A 19,981-nucleotide genomic window follows, 5' to 3' on the forward strand; every position below is an offset into this window, starting at 1 on the left:
TGTGGAGGTGAGATCCACGCAGACACGGGGAGAATGTGCAAACTCCACATGGACAGTGACCCGGGGCAGGGATCGAACCGGGTGCTCGGTGCCATGTGACAGCAGTGCTAACGACTGCGCCACCGTGCCGCCCGTTAAATTTTAATTCAATTGTGTGGGAACCAGCAAAAAGCAAGAGAACATAAGTTCTGCAGAAGGGTCATATGGATTCAAAAAGTTAACTCTACTTCTTTCTCCACAGATCCTGCTAAACCTGTTGACATTATCCAGCATTTTCTGCTTTTATTTTAGAACAGAAGTGACGTCGACTTTCTATGCAAATCGTTGAGAACAGTCCGCCACAGATAGAATTCTACCTGTTATATTAAAAAGCTGTTAAAATACAAGGAAGTAGGTCTGACTGGATTGTCATTTTCATTCATAGAATAAATTGTATACACTGTACATGATACATTAATAGTACACACTTTTCAGTTCTGGGCTAGCAGTTGTATAAAATGGAGCGGTGCATAATTCAAGAGCTATAATGGTGATCATAAACATTTTCTAAACTATCTGCTTTGCCACTTATTGTGAAATGGTGATATTAAAAGAGAATCTCACCTCATCACCCTCTAAAAACAAATCAAATTGTTCAAATAATTAAAATAAACTTTCTAATATCCGATCAATTTTATTTTGTTTAAACAGTGGCTGATATAACCAGAACATAAAAAGTTATAGAGTAATGCGAGTGTGAATTGCATTAATCAATTGAAGGCACTTCAACTAGATGGACTAGATGCCACGCAACGGGCAACATCTGTGAATCCCCCAAGCAATCTAATCTGCCACCTTCAAACAAAAATTTGATAAATACAAAGAAAGAAATTCCAAACAGATTGCAAATTGATCATAAATCTTTGAAATAGTTTGTTTAAAAAAAACACAATGCTTTCATGCCCTTCTTTAAACCCTGAAGGGTGCAGTCACAATGGCTGGAATTTTCTGGCCGTTCCTGCCAGTGGGATTTTCTGGTCTCATCAACAGTACCCCCACCACAGATTACCTGGCAGCGGAGGGAGTATGTTCAATGGGAAACACTTGATGACAAGACCAGAAAATCCCACCGCAGTGGCCAAGGGTGGACCTACCTCCTCTGCGAAACAAGCCACAGGGACCTGTGGAAAATCCGCATTTACCTCCTTCTCTGTAGCATGTTCTGCAGCAACAGAGGACAGCTCGGCAGTGGCTGGCAGCAGGATCTGCTGACCCTGCCATTGTCAACGGGGTTTCCCACTGAACGCATCCCTCTCCACCGCGAGATGCACTGTCAGCGGGATCCTAAGATCTCGCCAGTGTGAAAATCCTGTCCCATGTCTACACATCACGGAGAAGATAAATTTTGTTATATGCTTATTTTAGCAGATTAGAGTTACAAGAAAATTATTGTGCAGTTTCTGCAATTCTAGATTAACATTATAATTAAATTAAGTAAGAATGGTTTACAATTTAAAGATAATCATTTCAAAAATTCTGCACATCCATAGCTCAGGTGGAGTTTAGCTTTTTCTATAGGACAAATCTTACAGTGAGTGCAAGTAAAATTGTAACGTGATTAATAAACCAACTTTTTTTACTTAAAGAAAAATGACAAACGGCCTAGATTTTGTTAATTCATGGCGTTGCCTCTTGCAAGTATGTGTACTTTACAACATTGTTTTGCAGGCGAAATCTAGTTTCACAACTAGTTGTCATATGTCACTCTAGATGAAAAATTCTTCCTCCACACCACTTTCATACAACTGCGGGTGGGCTTCAAGTGACTGTTGACAACAATGTGCATGCTTCAACCCAACATTGGAGGTGTGCCATTTCCTGCTCAAAATACTGGTATTCTCAGAAGACATTGCACCTTTTAGTCCAGTTCTTACTGTTGGTTTTAATGCAAGGCTTGTTGAACTTAAACTAGGAAGACTAGTCTTTAAGTTTGCTGGAAATGTGTCCAAAGAACAGAGGCTATCGTCAGAAGATAAGTATGACTTTGTGACTATGAATCCGGTGTCAACATCAGTTTCTGCATTTTGTAGTCCAGTGTTGGTTTCATTTTCAAAGTTTCGGAGATTTGTAGATGTGTTGTAGTAGCACGCAAGATCACAACGAGATAATGTTGCTGGACTGCTGCGCTGTGATGAGTAGCAGGAGCTGCTTTTGGGCGTGCTGCACAAACTCTCTGAGGTACTCATATCAATTCTGTCCAGTATTCCATTTAAACTGCTTCTTTGTTTTCCTTTCACACATCTCCTCTCTGATTCACCTTCTGTCAAAGTGGAAACCATTCTGATCTTGGCCTGAGGCATTCGGTTGTGGAGCCACTTATCTGGAAGTGAATTTTGATTGCATGGCACAGAACTACATGAGTAATTGCTCAAACCAGTATTACCATGCACTTGGGAGGCAGAGTAACTTCTGTCCAAGTGCTGAATATTCCCTCTGACCTGTAAGGGGTTTAAAGTTAGTAGATCAGTATGAAGATCTTTAAAGGACACAATTAACTTAGTTAGTAGTAAGCACTCCAAAAAAATGAGCTCATTTTCAATGAGCCTCAGTTTAACGCGATGCGATTACATAACAAAAACACTATTTAAAAACATTAATGTTACATACCATCTTTAAATATATTTGAATTACCATAAGGGAAATTATCCGAGTTGGTGCTAAATGTACAGAGTATTAAAAAAAACTAGTGTTCTACAAGGGGCTTTATCTGCTCAAAGAAATTTGCTTTGTAATGCTCTGCCCTTTTCAATAATTACCTTTGAGGTTTTTGATGAAAGAGTTTACAGATTTAACAAATTTGAAAAATATTCAACAGTCTTATTGAAAGGATTACCAGAAGTTTACATTGTATTGAACACAATTTACATAATTAATGTTGGTTCTCAAGCAAAGAAAGGTTTTATCAACAAACTCACATTATCCTATACTGTATTGAGTTTAAGGGCAATAATTCCTCAGTTGCAGTTTACGCTAGGCATAGTGAACCCAAATGATCAGTACCAAAGTATAAATGTATATTTAAATTAGCATCACAGATTGATAGAGAGATAACGCTGGGATAATGTCTGGGCATCAGTGAAGTATCTGTAGCGGGCCAATGGGAAAGCAATTCCAGAGTGCTGACATTGATGAACCATATGGACAACACTTAAAAGAACCTCATGACAATGCAAATTGTTAACATTTTTTATATAGAATTTAGAGTGCAGGGGTCCATTCAGCCCAATAAGTCTGCACCAGCCTTTGGAAAGAGCACCCCACTTACGTTCCACGCCTCCACCCTATCCCCCTTTATCCCCGTAAGCCAGTAACCCCACCTAACCTTTTTTTTTGTGGACATTAACGACAATTTAGAATAGCCAATCCACTTAACCTGCACATCTTTGGACTGTGGGAAGAAACAAGAGCACCCGGAGGAAACCCACGCACACAAAGGGGGGGTGGGGGGGGGGGGGGGACCGTACAGACTCCAGACAGACAGTGACCCAAGCTGAGAATTGAACTTGGGACCCTGGAGCTGTGAAACTGTGCTAACCACTATGCTACCGTGTTGCCCCCAACTTTCATTGAATCTTCGCCAGATCACATTTGGCAGTATTGTGCATATCGTGCGACTCGACCAACGTTGTCTGCCTCATACGCTGCAGGAAGGGATGTCCCGAAGTGTGGTACATTGGTGAGACCATGCAGACGCTGCGACAACGAATGAACGGACATCGCACGACAATCACCAGGCAGGAATGTTCCCTTCCAGTCGGGGAACACTTCAGCAATCAAGGGTATTCAGCCTATGATCTCCGGATATGCGTTCTCCAAGGCGGCCTTCAAGATCTACAAACGCAGAATCACCGAGCTGAAACTTATAGCCAAGTTCCACACACATGAGTGCGGCCTCAATCGGGTCCTGGGATTCATGTTGCATTACATTCATCCCCCACCATCTGGCCTGGGCTTGCGAAATCCTACCAACTGTCCTGGCTTGAGACAATTCATACCTCTTTAACCTGGGGTTACCCTATCTCTGGATCTGTAAAGACTTAATCACCTGCCAATGCTCACATTCCAAGCATTGACTGGCATCTTTGAATTTGTCTATATATATGTTTCTGGAACATACCTCTTCATTCACCTGAGGAAGGAGCAGTGCTCCGAAAGCAAGTGTTTGAACAAACCTGTTGGACTTTAACCTGGTGTTGTAAGACTTCTTACTCATTTCTCTTGAAAAGAGAAGACTGGGGGGTGGGGTAAACATGGAGAAAATAATTCCATTTGTGGGGTATCCAAACTTGAGATTATAAATATAAATTGCCACTAATAAACCCAATAAGGAATTCAGGAGAAATTACTTTACCAATATAGTAGGAACGCGGAATAACTACCATGAAGATTTGTTAAGGAATGGCTGCATGAAGGTGATGCAACCAAAGTTTCTGGCTGTCAGTATGGAATACCTACTTGGAAAAGGATCTTGTTTCTATCATAGTCTTCGGTTTGCCATCTCGTATTGCTGATGGGGATGCACGGATTTGGAAGAAGTGGCACCAGCTCTCCAATTGCATGCACTCTGAACTGAAGCACAGCTGATTCTTTCACATCAACAGGAACTCCAGGTGGCAATTGTTTTAAAGAAAGCTGGATACAGAAGCTCTGGGTTGAGAACACTGTGAAACAGCAAAAGTCCATTTTCTGCACAGCAGCTTTCTTCTGCAAAATTAACTCATAGAGTTTGACAGCATCTTCAAAATTTTCATTGCTGCAGCACACGGTAACTCGCAAGATCTCGGTGCCATAATGCACTTGTCTTACAGCCCAGAGAGGCATGTTGGCATCCAAGGAATAGAAGTCCTGACAACAAATCATATAAGGAAGGATTTTCCCACCTACACTTTCACTGTGATGATAATGCCATGGTAGGCCCTGGAAAAAGTCATGAACTTGTAAAATTCGTTCCTCACCAAAGTCTTCATGCAGGAATAGAATAACAGAGAGAGATGGGTAGCCAGAGCTTTTTCTGTGCTGTGCGTCACAGTGTTTGATTGGCGTTGCCCGCTCAGAAACATGGAACAACTGGATATCTGGGCTCAGCCAATGCAACAGGCAGTCTAAAGTTTTCTGTAATCCTCGAGATTCACCAGGGTTTGCCAGCAGATGCACAGTCATCCGAAAAGGGTCTTGACCCTCTTCCAGCAGAGGTTCACCTTAAAAACAGAGGAAATTGTGTTAATTGACATTGAGAAAACACGCGTTACACTGCTATACAACAGACTTGAGAAAAGTTAATGAATTAAGCTCATGGAATAAAAGCAACATTAGCAATGCGGTTACAAAATTAGCGGAATAACAGAAAGCAGGCAGTAATGGTCAATGGATATTTTTCAGGCTGGAGGAAGGGTTGCAGTGGTGTTCCCCAGGGGTCGATATTGGGACTCTTGCTTTTCTTGATACGAATTAATGATCGAGACTTTGGTGTGCAGGGGACAATTTCACAAACTTGTGTTGTGAACTGTATGGAAGGACATCAACACGGTGGAGTGGGTAGATAGATGGCCGATGACGCATTTTGGTAGGAAGAACATGGAGAGGCAATATAAAATAAGGGGTAAAATTCTCAAAGGGGTGCAGGAGCAGATGGACCTGGGTGTATATGTGCATAGATCATTGAAGGTGGCAGGACAGGTGGAGAGAACAGTTAATAAAGAATATATATTCTGGGCTTTATTAAGAGGGGCATAGAGTGCAAGAGCAAGGAAGTTATGCTGATCTTATACAAGGCGCTAATTAGACCTCGGGTGGTATTTTGTGCATGGCTCTGGGCACCACATTACAGGAAAGATGTGACTGCGTTCGAGAGAGTGCAGATGACGTTTACAAGAAAGGTTTACGGCATGAGAAACTTCAATTTTGAGGATAGAGTGGAGAGGTTGGGGATGTTGGGACTGTTCTCCATGGAGAGAAGAAGGTTAAGAGGAGATTTGGTAGAGATGTTCAAAATTGAGGGGGCTGGATAGAGCATTTTGGGAGAAACTGTCCCTGCTCATAAAAAGATCAACAAGGGGGCACAGATTTAACGTGATTTGAAAAAGAAGCAAATATGACAGGAGAAAAATCTTTCTCACACAACAAGTGGTTGGGGTCTGGAATGCACTGCTTGGAAGTGTGGTGGAGGCAAGTTCAATCGAGGCATTCAAAAGGGCATTAGATGATTACTTCAATAGAAACAACGTGCAGACGTGTGGGGAAAAGGCAGGGGAATGGCAGTAAGCCACAATGCTTGTTTCGAGAGCTGGTGCAGACACAATGGGCCAAATGGCCTCCTTCTACACCATAAAGATCCTGTGATTCTGAATACTAGAATAAAACAAATAATTAATGCCACAAGCATCAGGTGATTCTAATCATTTAAGGAAGCAAAATATTTAAGATGCCATACACTCCAAGATAACATCCCCTCCAGAGGATTATCTACAAATGTCACTACTTCAAAAGATACTCTCATGTATTTAGTTAATTAAGGAGAGCCAGCCTGGATTTATAAATGGCAGATTGAATTTGGCTAATCTAACTGAATTTTTTATTATGGATTAGAGAAGGTTGATGAAGAGAAGATGATGGTTGTTGTTTATATGGATTTTAAGAAAACCTTTGACAAAGTACCATGTAAAAGGCTGGTGATAAATTTGAGGCCACGGAATAGGGGCACGGAATAGGAGAGTCTCATCAGCTTGGATACTGACTTAGGGCAGAAACAGAGTTGCGATAAATAGTTGTCTTTCAGGCAAGAAGATGGTCGACAGTGGAGTTTCTCAAGATTCAGTGCTGGGAGCATTTTTTTTCAATATAATTGTAACAAGTGTCATGTGAGAGTACCTTTAAGAAATGGATGTTTAAGCAGTGTACCTTTAAGAAATAGAGCAGCTCATATTATTGACATGATGTCAGAGAGTGAGGGTAACTGAGTTGAGCTCACTTCTGCTTTCAGTTTCAGTTTGAGATAGAGCAGCTGAAGAGTGTCTGGCTGGTTTGCTGAGAGCTGCATGAAGAAAAAGAGCGTGGGTGTGTCTGTGTTTGCAGTGAGCTGGATCTGCGGTGATCTCTGCCAGGAAAGACCATCGCTGAATCATTTGGGTGATTTAAACTCATAATAGTAATGTCTTTAACCTGATGTATTTCTGTTTAAAGGTGTTAAGTCTTTTGGAGGTTTGAAGGAACATTTTGAGGGATTATTTAGTGTTGTATTATTTTTGGGGTTATCTTTGAAGTAAGGGGTGTTAAGGGATCCAATGTTCATTTAAAAAGGTTAAGTTGAATTCATGGAATAAACAGTGTTTTGTGTTTAAAAACCCACGTGTCCATAATTGTAATATCACACCTGGAGACCAAGCCGTGTGCTTCAAAAGCAACAATACATTAAAGGGAGAGGTTGGTTGAACTCCATGATACATTTTGGGGTTCTGAAAACGCCGCTCCCATAACAATTGGGGGCTCGAGGGGGATAAAAGTCTATCTATTGGATTGGCTTTTGTGAACTTAAAGACAGTGAAGGATTGTTGCTTTTCCGGTGTGGTATTTTAGTTTAAGTGGGGAGAGTGTTGTGAACAATGGCTCTTTGAGAGGCTCAGAAGTTTTTGGGGGTGGAGAATGTCACATGCAGTACCTTACGGACAGAGACTAAAAGCAGACTGTTAGATTTGGCACAAACATTGCAGTTAACATCACCTAACAAAATGTGAAAAGATGAGGTAATTACAGCGGTGGTTAAGCATTTAAAGTTGCATGAGATAGAGTCTGACTCATTGGAAATGGCAAAAATTCAGTTCAAATTAAACAAATGGAACATGAGAAAGAAAGCGGCTTTAATACGAAAGAGAGAGAGAGAGAGAGGAAAAAGAAAGAGAGAGAGAGAGGAAAAAGAAAGAGAGAGAGAGAGAGAGAGAGAGAGAGAGAGAGAGAGAGAGAGAGAGAGAGGAAAAAGAAAAGGAGAGAGAAGAAAGGAGAAAAGAAAGAATAGCCCTCGCAGAACAAAAAAAAGAAAGGGAATCAGGGAAAAAGATAAAGAGAGGGAGCTTGAACTTCAGAAAATGGCCATGAAACATGACAATCAGTTAAAATTGGCAGGCATAAATGGAAACGTACAGTTGAATGATAGTGATGAGGATAGTGAGAAAGAGCGTCATAGTCGAAGGCTTGGTGGGAATCTATTTAAATATGTCCAAGCATTGCCAAAGTTTGACGAGAAGGAAGTGGAAGCCGTTTTTATTTCATTTGAGAAGATAGCTAAACAAATGAAATGGCCACAGGGCATGTGGGTGTTACTGATTCAAACAAAGCTGGTAGGTAGAGCTAGTGAAGTGTTTGCATCACTACCGGAGGAGGTATCTGGAACGTATGAGGAGGTGAAGAAATCCATCTTAAATGCATATGAGCTAGTGCCTGAAGCTTACAGACAAAGGTTTAGAAATTTAAGGAAAGAAGTTGGTCAAACATGCATGGAGTTTGAAAGGCTCATACAGAGTAATTTTGATAGGTGGATAAGGGCTTTGAAAATAGATCAAACGTATGAAGCTCTCAGAGAAATTATACTTTTGGGGGAGTTTAAAAATTCAATTCCTAATGTAGTGAGAACTCATGTGGAAGAAAAGAGGGTTAAAACTGCGAGAGTAGCAACAGAGATGGCAGATGATTATGAATTAGTTCATAAATCAAAGATTGGTTTCCGACATCAGTTTCAGCCGGTGAGGGATAGAAACTGGGGGCATTAGAAATGGTAAAGGTAAAGATGATCTGATGGGAGACAATAAAGAGAGTGTACCTCAGATTAAAAAAGAAATCCAGGAGGGTGGAAAAGAAATGAAAAGTTTCAAATGTTTTCACTGTCATAAACTAGGCCATGTAAAGTCAGTGTTGGTGGTTGAAGAAAAGCACTGGGAAGGCTGATGTGGTAAAACAGGATAAGACAGTGGGATTTGTTGGAGTGGTAAAGGAAAGCCCAAGGGAAGCGAAGGAGGTGCAAACAATTGTACAGCCTGTTCAAGAAGTAATTGTTAAGAAGGTGCCAGATGTCACTTGTGTGGGTAAAGTTTACTCATGTGTATCAGGAGGAGCAGGTAAAGAAGTCACAATTTTAAGAGATACAGGGGCTAGTCAATCTTTAATGGTAAGAGATGACGAATTATGTAGTTTGGGAAGAATGTTGCCAGAAAAGGTGGTGATATGTGGAATTCAGGGTGAGAGGAGTAGCGTTCCATTATATAAGGTAAGGTTGGAAAGTCCAGTGAAGAGTGGTGAAGTGGTATTAGGAGTAATAGATAAACTATCTTGTCCAGGAATACAGTTTATCTTGGGTAATGATATAGCTGGATCGCAAGTGGGAGTGATGCCTACTGTGGTTGATAAGCCAGTGGAAAATCAGACAACTGAAGTGGTGAAGGACGAATATCCTGGGATTTTTCCGGATTGTGTAGTTACCCGGTCGCAAAGTCACAGACTAAGACAAGAGGAGAAATCAAAGAGTGAATATGAAGTTGAAGTGCAATTATATGAAACGATTTTTGATCAGATGGTTGAAAAAGAACAAGAACAGGTGGAGGATGAGGCGGTTATTTTTAGTTCAGGAAAATTGGCGGAGTTACAACAGAAAGATGTAGAAATAAAACGGATATATCAGAAAGCATATACGGAAGAAGAATCTGAGTGTATACCAGAGTGTTATTACCGTAAAAGTGATGTCTTGATGAGAAAATGGAGACCTGTACATATGCAGGCGGATGAAAAGTGGGCAGAAGTTCATCAAGTAGTATTGCCAGTAGTCTTTTGTTACAGTAAATTAATTAGAATATAAAATCTTGTTATGTCATCCTTTCAGGTCATTTGGATTTCTTTTTAAAAGTTCTCTGGGGCGGGATTCTCCTGTACCGGGCGGGGTGGAGTGGCGTGAACAACACTGGCATTGGGCCGCCCCAAAGGTGCGGAATCCTCCGCACCTTTAGGGGCTAGGCCCACCCCGGAGTGGTTGGCGCCCCGCCAGCTGGGGCCGAAGGGACTCCGACGGCCGGCACGGATCAGCGCATGCGCAGGAGCGTCAGCGGCTGCTGACGTCATCTCCGTGCATGCGCGGGGGGGGGGGGTCACCTACAGGCTGGCCATTGCAGAGGTCCACATGTCCGGCACGTAGGAAAAGAGTGCCCCCATGGCACAGGCCCTCCCGTGGATCGGTGGGCACCGATCGTGGGCCAGGCCACCGTGGATGCACCCCCCGGGGCCAGATCGCCCCGCGCCCCTCCCAGGACCCCGGAGCCCGCCCGGCCAGCGCGATTCCCACCCCCGCCAATTCTCCAGCGCCGGAGAATTTGGCGGTCAGCGGGGGCGGGGTTCACGCCACCCCCCCCCCCTCCCCGGCAATTCTCCGACTCGGCTGGGGGGGAGGGGGGAGGGGGGGGTGGGGTCGGCGAATCCCGCCGCAGGTCTCTACAACTATCACTATTGGAAGAAAAAGTAAAGATGTCCAAATTTGCTGATGACGTCGAAAGATGTGCAGGTTAGGTGGAATGGCCATACTAAACGGCCCCTTTGTGTTTAAAGGTTAGGTGAGGTTACTGGAATAGGGTGGGGTCATGGACCTACGCAGGGTGCCCTTTCAGAGAATCGACGCAGACTCAATGGGCTGAATGGCCTCCTTCTGCCCTGTCTTCTATTAAAATTGGAAGTGTGGTGGACAGGCTGATTGAAACAGGACACAGATAAGCTAGCAGAATGGGCTGACAAATTGTAGATGGAATTTAATGCAGAGAAGTGCAAGGTGATAGGCTTTGGTGGAAGGAATAAAGAGAGGCAATATAGACTAAATGGCATAGCTTTAAAGGCAAAGGGATGGGGTGCTCATGTGAATAGATCATTGAAGGTGGCAGGACATTTTGAGAGAGTGGTTTGCAAATCAAATGGAATCTTGGACTTCATAAACAGACATGATGTGGAGATGCCGGCGTTGGACTGGGGTGAGCACAGTAAGAAGTCTTACAACACTAGGTTAAAGTCCAACAGGTTTGTTTCAAACACGAGCTTTCGGAACGCAACTCCTTCTTCAGGTGACTGGAGAGGTATGATCCAGAAACATTTATATAGACAAAGTCAGCAATGCCGGACAATGCTTGGAATGCGAGAATTTGCAGGTAATCAAATCATTACAGATCCAGAGAGAGGGATAATCACAGGTTAAAGAGGTGTGAATTGTCTCAAGCCAGAACAGTTGGTGGAATTTTGCAAGTCCAGGCCAGATGGTGGGGGTGAATGTAATGCGACATGAATCCAAGATCCCGGTTGAGGCACTGAACATAAATAGAGGTACTGAACACAAAAGCAGAAAAGTTATGTTGAATCTTTATGAAGCTCTGGTTAGGCCACAACTAAAGTATTGTGTCCAGTTCTGGTCAGTGCACTTTAGGGTGGGTGTAAGGGTTTTTGAGATGGTGCAGAGGAGTTTTACTCGAATGGTTTGGGGATGAGGGATTTTGGCGACAAGGTTAGGTTGGGGATGCTGGAGTTGTTCTCCTTGAGGGCAGATTTGATAGCGTTTTACAAGATTGTGAAAAGTTTCGATAAGGTTGAAAAATAGAAGCTGTTTCCATTAGCTGATTGTACAAGGAATAGGGGACATAGATTTAAGGTTTTGGGCAAGAGATGCAGGAGGGATGCGAGGAAGAACGTTTTTGTTTTACACGAGTGCTAATGATCTGGAACTTTCTGCCTTCGGGGGTGCTGGAAGCAAAGACAATCAATGCTTTCAAAACAAAATTGGATGGGCACTGGAAGGAAATAAACTTACAGCAGTTAGAGCAGGAGAATGGAACTAATTGGATTGCTCTACAGGGGCCGACATGGATTCAATGGGCTGAATGGCCTTATTTTATATTAAAATGCCTCTATGACATTATCATTGCAATTGGAATGTCATGAAAAGTATTGCAAGCTATGTATGGAAGGACATGTCCACCCAAGGTAGTCTTTCCTAAATTTTGTAAGAATTGAATTGAAATGGCTGATTTTCTTCAATGGCTTGAACAAAGCGGCAGATAGGAGCATGAAAATTGAACAGTTGCTTCTTCAGACATCGTGACTGGTATTACACTCTGGCTAGCAGTTTAGGCATGAGCCGAAGGTCTTTTTTTCAAAAAAAAAGTATACATATAAGAACACCTTAAATACCCACAAGAGTGCCAAAAAAAATTGAAACTATGCCACTTGCTTAAAAACACAAAGAAAATGGAACATAAAATCGAACAACAATGTACTTTAAAGGCACATGAGACAATTCATCCAAGGTTCTTTCAAAACATTCGAATTTCATGATATCATCAAATCGATATGAGAAGACCTCCTAGCTTGTTCCACGATGCAAATATTATTCAATATCCATTTCCAATTAGCTCCAGAATGACAATTCATGGAGCTTAGTTAAGTACTGTGAAGTATTTTGAAGTTTAGTTCCACTTGGATCTTTTCATAAACAGGGTTTTGTGAAGGTACACTGTTACCACATCTGAATAACGTGTTTAAATATAATGATATTTACTCACACCAATTTCAATCCTGCAAGTATGTTCAAACAATTATTTTAAAATATGAAGTATGAGGAAAACAATTTATGGGGAGAAAAGAATATTGGATTTTGTTGACTTTCAGCAGGAGGTCACTTTGACTGTGCCTAGCAGGACACTGTGCCCATTAAAAAATATCCACCTTATGAATAGGGAATGGAGAAATAATTTAGTGCGGGGCTAATCTGGAGGCAATTACACTTAAAGCTAAATGTTTGAATTTGTTTATGTGGAGGGTCAATTTTAAAATTAAGACTGCCAAAAGTAATACAAAATTTGAATCTATCTTTTGGTGAATCATTACTTTGCACACACAACGGATTTCAGGAGATTAACTTTCCTCGAGTGTAAAACAGTTGAACAAATAATCAAGCAAAATCTGCCTGAATAAATTAGGTTTGGAATAAGATATTTGTACACAGCTGTGTTGCATGTGAACTGGACTGAGTTGCAGAGTTGGCGCAGGAAAGAAGGGTTTTTGTCCAGAACAATTTTATATTTTTTTCTAGATTTTATAGATTATTGCAAAACTACAGACTCAGTTTCATGAAGAAAATATTAGTCTTTGCAGTTTGTAAGGTTAGAAAAACTCCACATTGATAAATGGGTTGCTCATAAAAAACAATTATTTACTCTGCATTAAATGTTATTAATTACATGAAATGCTGCAAAAAATGTTAATCATTTTCCCCTAGCATAATCCAAAAATGATTCTTAGATTGTGATCTCTATGTGACAGGCAGAGCTGTAGCTCTGCTTTGCGATTAGGAAACAGCTCTGAAAAAAATCATATGGCATAATCACTGCACTGCTAGTGTGCTAAACGGCTACATGGGCAGGAGTTTTTAGATGATCGGGAACTTAGTGGGGAATGCATCCTGGCCAATATCAGCTGTATCGCAGCAATTTATTTTATTAATAAATTTAGAGTACCCAATTTTTGCTTTTCAATTAAGGGGCAATTTAGTGAGGCCAATTCACCTACCCTCCACATGTTTTTGGGTTGTAGGGGTGAGACCCATGCAGACACAGGGAGAATGTAGAAAATTCTCATGGACAGTGACCTGGAACCGGGATTGAACCCGGGTCTTCGGTGCCCTGAGGCAGCATTGCTAACCACTGCACCACCACGCTGCCCAAATACTGCAGCCATTTAAAGCTTCATGGAGCCTTAACTGACAGAAGGGGGTCTTTCATTCTTCACTCCAAGAGATGATGGCCAATCTCATTGGCTGGTAGCTCTGTGGTTCCAGTAGCACCAGATTCAAGCAGTGGCTACTGCTGGGACTACAGGCTGTCTCAGAAGAGGAGGAGCTTATGAAGGCAGGACTTCCATGATAAAAGTCTGGGGTATCGGCAGGGCCAGGTTTGAGGTGCCACGGGAGGAATGTTAAAGGGGGAGCATGACCTTGTGACGGGCTGCCTCCAAGGCTAACCAGAAGTCCCCAAAAGATGTATTCCGGCCCATCTTGCCCCACACCAGCTTGTCTATTAAAAGCTCTCAGGTTACCTACCTGACATGGGCTCCTCCTGCTCTGGGTGCATTAGTGCCAGGGATGGGAGAAGGCATGCAATCTAATTGAAAAGAACTCATGAACCCAAGGAAAGACTGCCAAATGCCTCCATTGCCCTCTGTAAAATGGGGGAGAAGTCAGGACAGATGGGTAGGTGGTGCACTGCATTGTAAGAGCACCCCCCCCCCCCCATTATGAAAATTTATCTATCTTACAAATGGTGACTCAAGGAAAGGATCTTAATTAATTAGCAGAGTGCAAAATGGTGAGGGAGCATGGTCATGGGAGTACAAAGCAGTGGAAACGTGTGGTCCCCAGAATATACGCATCTATGCATGGAGCAGGAGAAAAATTGCAAAGTGAAATCAGTACATGGAAGGCAGGAGGGAGGGATAAATGTCATCTATCTATAACATAAACTAGATCAAGAAATTTACTAAAAAGTTAAAACAATACAAGTTTTGATGAAATAATGCAATTTGAATAATGATACGAATAGAACAATGTTAACATAGGAATGGTCACACTTAAGGAGCATCGCGATCCTGGCCAATCACCTCTGCAGTAATTGTCTACACCTCAAAGAACTTCAGCTGAACTATTGAACTGGAGTCTGAGATATAGATATTGTGGCTCATCAGGGATGAGGAGGAGTGTTACCTGGACGCTATGATCCAGGAGCAGTCCCACACTTTGGGCTATGCCGTGGCCAGCGCCAGGAGGGCGTGATTGCGGGTCAGGAGGGTAAGCGGTCCCGAAGTACAATATTGGAGGATTCTCAGCCTTCACCTTTATCTAATAGGCATGAGGATCTTGCTGTTTGTGTGAATCTGAGAGAGCAAACTGACCATGGCACACAGTGTCATTCAAGTGTAGGGCGTGAAAAAAGAATGTGGTAGTGATAGAGGACTGTAATAGTAAGGGAGGTGGTGTTACAATCTCAGCAGAGACCAGTAACATTTTAGGAAAAAAAATTGAAATTGAAGTTCTTTAGTGATAGAATGAAGCCACAAAATTCCATGAATTAAAACAGAAATATTATTATACAAGAATAAAATAAAGCAAACACTAAATACTATCACAGTTAACCTTCTACACACCAATCTAAGTTAGACATGAATTAACATGTAAATTGTGTTTGTTTATAAACTATAAATTACACATTCAATGCCAGATGTTTGTTAAAATTGGCTCAGCAGTCCACATAGCACATAGGCCATTAAACACAGTCACAAAGTACTTCAAACCTCCATTTATGAGGAGTTTCATTTCCTCTCCTACCAGGATGTAGCCTTTTCCACAGCAACACACAACCGACCAATGTCCATGGGCATGGCCTTCACCACAAATGGCACCCTTCTGCAGAGCCTCCTCAACTCGGTCAGGATGATTTAAGTCAGGCTTGTCAAACCTGTAGTTCGAGGGCCAGATGAGGCTCTCGATACCTTTCTGTGCAGCCCCCAGAGCCAGTTTTCAAAATGCCAATCAAACAGTTTGAATGGAAGAAACCGCACAGAGCTGCTCATCCAATCACAGGCAGCCTATTTTCCTTCCCTGGCTTCTTTCCATACCTCGTGGTTTTTTTTTGAACCCTTGTTTAATGTCATGCCAAATATTTATTTCTGAAATTTGCTCGAGAGAGAGAGAGAGAGAGTGTGAATGAGAGAGAGAATGAGTGAGTGAGTTGGGGGGGGGGGGGGGGGGGGGGGGAAGAGAGAGAGAAAGAGAGCAAGAGGAGCGAACAAAAGAGTGTGAAAGACGAGAGAAAGTGTGAGGCGGAAGAAAGATTGTGAGCGGGGTGAGTGAGGGGGTGTGAGTGGATGTGAGGGAATGTGAGGGGGCGCTGGCATTGAGTGTGAGAGGGACTGAGAAGGTATGAGAAAAGAGAGCGGTGAGTAGAAAGTGTAAGCGGGGCAGAATGTGTCCATAAGTCTGACTCACTCCATATATCACAGCACCATTTGTTTTATTCCTTCAAGAGGCTGTTCCAGCTGTGGGTCTGGATTCACATGTAGGTCAGACAACACAAAGGACAATGATTTCATGGTCATAAAACTTTTAATTCCAGATTTTTATTGAATTCAAATTCAATGGTGGGATTTGAACCTGGGTCTTTGGATTACTAGACCAGTGACAATACCACTACTCCACTGCCTCCCATGCAATCTGATTCACTCTCAGTGACTGAGATTGGCTGTGTGAGCACCCTGAACCTGGAAGTTAACAAGAAACACACACCATCACCCTATTACACTCTAAAAACTCATCTTTATATACTCCACATCACTTTACTCAGCAAAGTAGTTTCTTTTCAAACTTCAGTCTATTTTGAAATTCTTGTTTAGGATGTTATGCCAAACATTTTCTTTCCGAAATTTGCTCATCAGCCGTTAAGTGAGAGGCCGCTTGAAATATGGCCCCCACACACGAAAAGGTTGGACATGCCTGGTTTAGATCAACTAAGGGCAGCACGGTGGCACAGTGGTATTTAGCACTGCTGTCTCATGGCGCTAGGGACCCGGGTTCAAGTCTGACCTTGGTATCCGCCTGTGTGGAGTTTGCACGTTCTCCCTGTGTCTGCATGCATTTCCTCTGGGTGCTCCAGTTTCATCCCACAGTCCAAAGATGTGCAGGTTAGGTGGATTTGCCATGCTAAATTGCTCCTAGTGTCCAAAGGCTGGATGGGGTTACAGGGCCCAGGTAGGCAAGTCTTGAACTGGATGTTGTATCTGGCCAGCTCTCTACTGGCAGTTCTCTCAGGTCTGTCAACCTTGGTGTTGTCTACGAGGGTGCACATGTTTCATGCACCAATAGTGTCCAGAGTCATCTTTACTTTATTTGAAATGATATATATTGAATTAGAAAAGTGGTTCTGTTGGGAGAGTGGGCATTAGCACACAGAGCCCCACAGCTAATAATTTCCAATTACCGGAGATGAGCAATAAGAGGTAGGAAGAGTAGAGCCTCTCGCCATTCATCATTAGAGCACTTACTCACAGCAAAGGAGGGGGAAGTGGCAAGTGGGAGAGTTTAGGAGCAGGATGTTCAGCAAGAGGAAGGATCAGTGAGTGGGTGGATCAGGGAGTGACAAATTGGGCCGACTGGGCTGTGCGTCAGACCGGCACAAAACCATGTTAAAATGAAATTCGTGACACCAAATGAGAATAAATGAACAACATTAAAGTGAAACAACATAAAATGGAGACTTACTGTACAGTCAGTTTGGGCAAAGCTAAGAAATACTAAGCGGCAGTATGCAATGGTGGATTCAATTTAAGGCTCCCTGACAGTAGTTATAGTGTAGGGCAAAGGATCAGTCAGGAAATTAGAGATGTGTGATAAGGGCAATACAATATTTATGGGGGATTTTAATTTTTATATAAAGAGGAAGAAATAGATTTGTAATAATAGTATGGATTGGATTTGTTTATTGTCATGTGTACCGACAGTGAAAAGTATTTTTCTGCGAGCAGCTAAAACAGATAATTTAGTACATGAAAATAACATTTTTAAAAAAGAAAATACATAATAGGGCAACACAAGGTACACAATGTAAATACATAGACACCGGTATTGGGTGAAGCATACAGGAGTGTAGTATTAATCAGATCAGTCCATAAGAAGTTCGTTTAGGAGTCTGGTAACAGCGGAAAAGAAGCTGTTTTTGAATATTTTCATGCGTGTTCTCAGACTTTTGTATCTCCTGCCCGATGGAAGAAGTTGGAAGAGTAAGCCGGGTGGGAGGGGTCTTTGATTATGCTGATTTACAGATCAGTATGACAAGGTTTCAATTAGGCAACAAGCTATTTTAAAACTATTACTGTTCAGAGAAGGGTTAATCAGTGACATTGTAATAAGAGTCGCTGGGGAAGAGTGATGATAATGATAAAACTGTATAATGAGTTTGAGAATATCTTAGTTCAACTTGAAACTAAACTATCACATCTGAATAAAGCAAACTACACAAGTAGTTTGGAAAAATAGATATGTTAAGGAATGGAAAAGTTTTAAAGAATTAATTATTAATTCACAACCAATACACTGCCATGAAGAATAGAAAACATTGGGGAAAATGGTCCAATCACAGCTAACAAGAGACGTTAATGGTAGTATTAGAGGAATAGATGGTTTACAATATTGTCAATAGGAGTGGTAAGCCTAAGGGAGAGGAAGGATTTTAGAATTCAGCAAAGAAATTCAAGAAGAGAAATGAGAATGACAGTGATCTAGCAGGAGACATAAAAACAGTTTGTTACACCTCTATATCATAGAATTTACAGTGCAGAAGGAGGCCACTTGGCCCATCGAGTCTGCACCAGCTCTTGGAAAGAGCACCCTACCCGAGGTCAACACCTCCACCCTATCCCCATTACTCAGTAACCCCACCCAACACTAAGGGCAATTTTGGACACTAAGGGCTGTGGTGAATGTATTCTCATGTATAATGTATTCTCATGTATTTTCTTGAATTTTGTTTAATTCCCTTTTCTTCAAAGTACTGAATGATCTGTTGAGCTGCTTGCAGAAAAATACTTTTCACTGTACCTCGGTACACGTGACAATAAACAAATCCAATCCAATGAGATTCACACGGTATTATAATCTGTATATATATTTATCAATATTGTAAGTGCAGTTGCACTACCTGACCACCAGGGGGAGTAGCTCTGGGAGTACTCGAGAGTTTGTACTGGGCTCCTCCCTTGGCTCCGCCCAGGACTCCTCCCCCTGGAGCTGCTGTATAAAGATCCGTGCCACAGGGTCAGCCAGCCAGTTCACCGAAAATTCAACTTCTAACAGGCTGGCTCTGTTGTAAGTATATTAAAAACGCTATTCTAATTACAAGCACGTGTCCGTAGAATTGTTGGTTCCAACAAGGGCAATTTATCATGGCCAATCCACCTAACCTGCACATCTTTGGACTGTGGGAGGAAACCGGAGCACCCGGAGGAAACCCACGCACACACGGGGAGGATGTGCAGACTCCACACAGACAGTGACCCAAGCCGGGAATCGAACCTGGGACCCTGGAGCTGTGAAGCAATTGTGCTATCCACAATGCTACCGTGCTGCCCTATATGTACAGAGGTTGGCAAAATAAATGTCTCCTTAGAGGCAGAGAGACAAGGAATTAAAATGAGGCTTAAGGAAATCGCAGACAGTAAATAAAAAGTTTATATCTGCCTTCACAATAGAACAGATAAAAAATATGTTCAGCAAATTATTGCAAAACCAAGGGACCAGCAAGAATGTGGGGGGAAGCGTTTTACGGCGGTGTCACGTGCCCCTAGGATCAGCGATCCAGCGCCGCACAGGGGGCCAGCATGGCACAGGAGTGCTTCACACTGCTCCAGCTGCTGATCCAGGCGTCAGAACGGGCAGCGCGGGTCCACGCATGCACTCTACGGCCGCGCACGTTCGCGCACACGCGCTACGGCCAGCTCGGGTTCGAGCATGCGCATGGGTTGCCTTCTCCGCGCCGGCCCCGATGCAACATGGTGGAGAGCTACAGGGCCCGGCCATTACACGGAGGAACATAGGCCCCCACCAGGATAAGCCCGCCCGCCGATCGGTATTCCCCGATCGCGGGCCAGGCAACCGTGGAGGCCCCCCCCCCCCGGGGTTGGATCCCCCCTCCCCCCCACCAGCCCCCACCCCCCGCAAAAAGAACACCGAGGTGCCACCAGGTAGGACCACATGTGAATGGCGCCGGCGGGACTCGGCCTAACCCGGTGGGCACTCAGCCCATTGCGTGCAGAGAATCGTCGGGAGGGGGGGGGGGCAGGCTCGTAGAGTGGCCCCGACCACGCCGGCGCCAATTCTCCGGTGAATCGGTGA

General features: G+C 42.9%; 1 protein-coding gene across 3 annotated transcripts in view; it reads right to left on the reverse strand.

The window, feature by feature from the left end:
• Positions 1–697: 697 nt before the first annotated feature.
• The window catches only part of LOC119976313 (protein FAM124B), a 60,626-nt gene continuing 41,342 nt past the window's right edge, over positions 698–19,981 (reverse strand). For all 3 annotated transcript variants that reach the window (XM_038816756.1, XM_038816753.1, XM_038816754.1), the window contains exons 3-4: positions 4,495–5,237; positions 698–2,477 (exon numbers count right to left, since the gene is read on the reverse strand). In XM_038816756.1, the coding sequence (XP_038672684.1) occupies positions 1,746–2,477; positions 4,495–5,237 (1,475 nt within the window). In that variant the 3' untranslated portion in view covers positions 698–1,745. The remainder of the gene's footprint in view (positions 2,478–4,494; positions 5,238–19,981) is intronic.

The sequence above is a fragment of the Scyliorhinus canicula genome, chromosome 13 (genome assembly GCF_902713615.1).
Source record: "Scyliorhinus canicula chromosome 13, sScyCan1.1, whole genome shotgun sequence".
NCBI classification, from domain to species: Eukaryota; Metazoa; Chordata; class Chondrichthyes; order Carcharhiniformes; family Scyliorhinidae; genus Scyliorhinus; species Scyliorhinus canicula.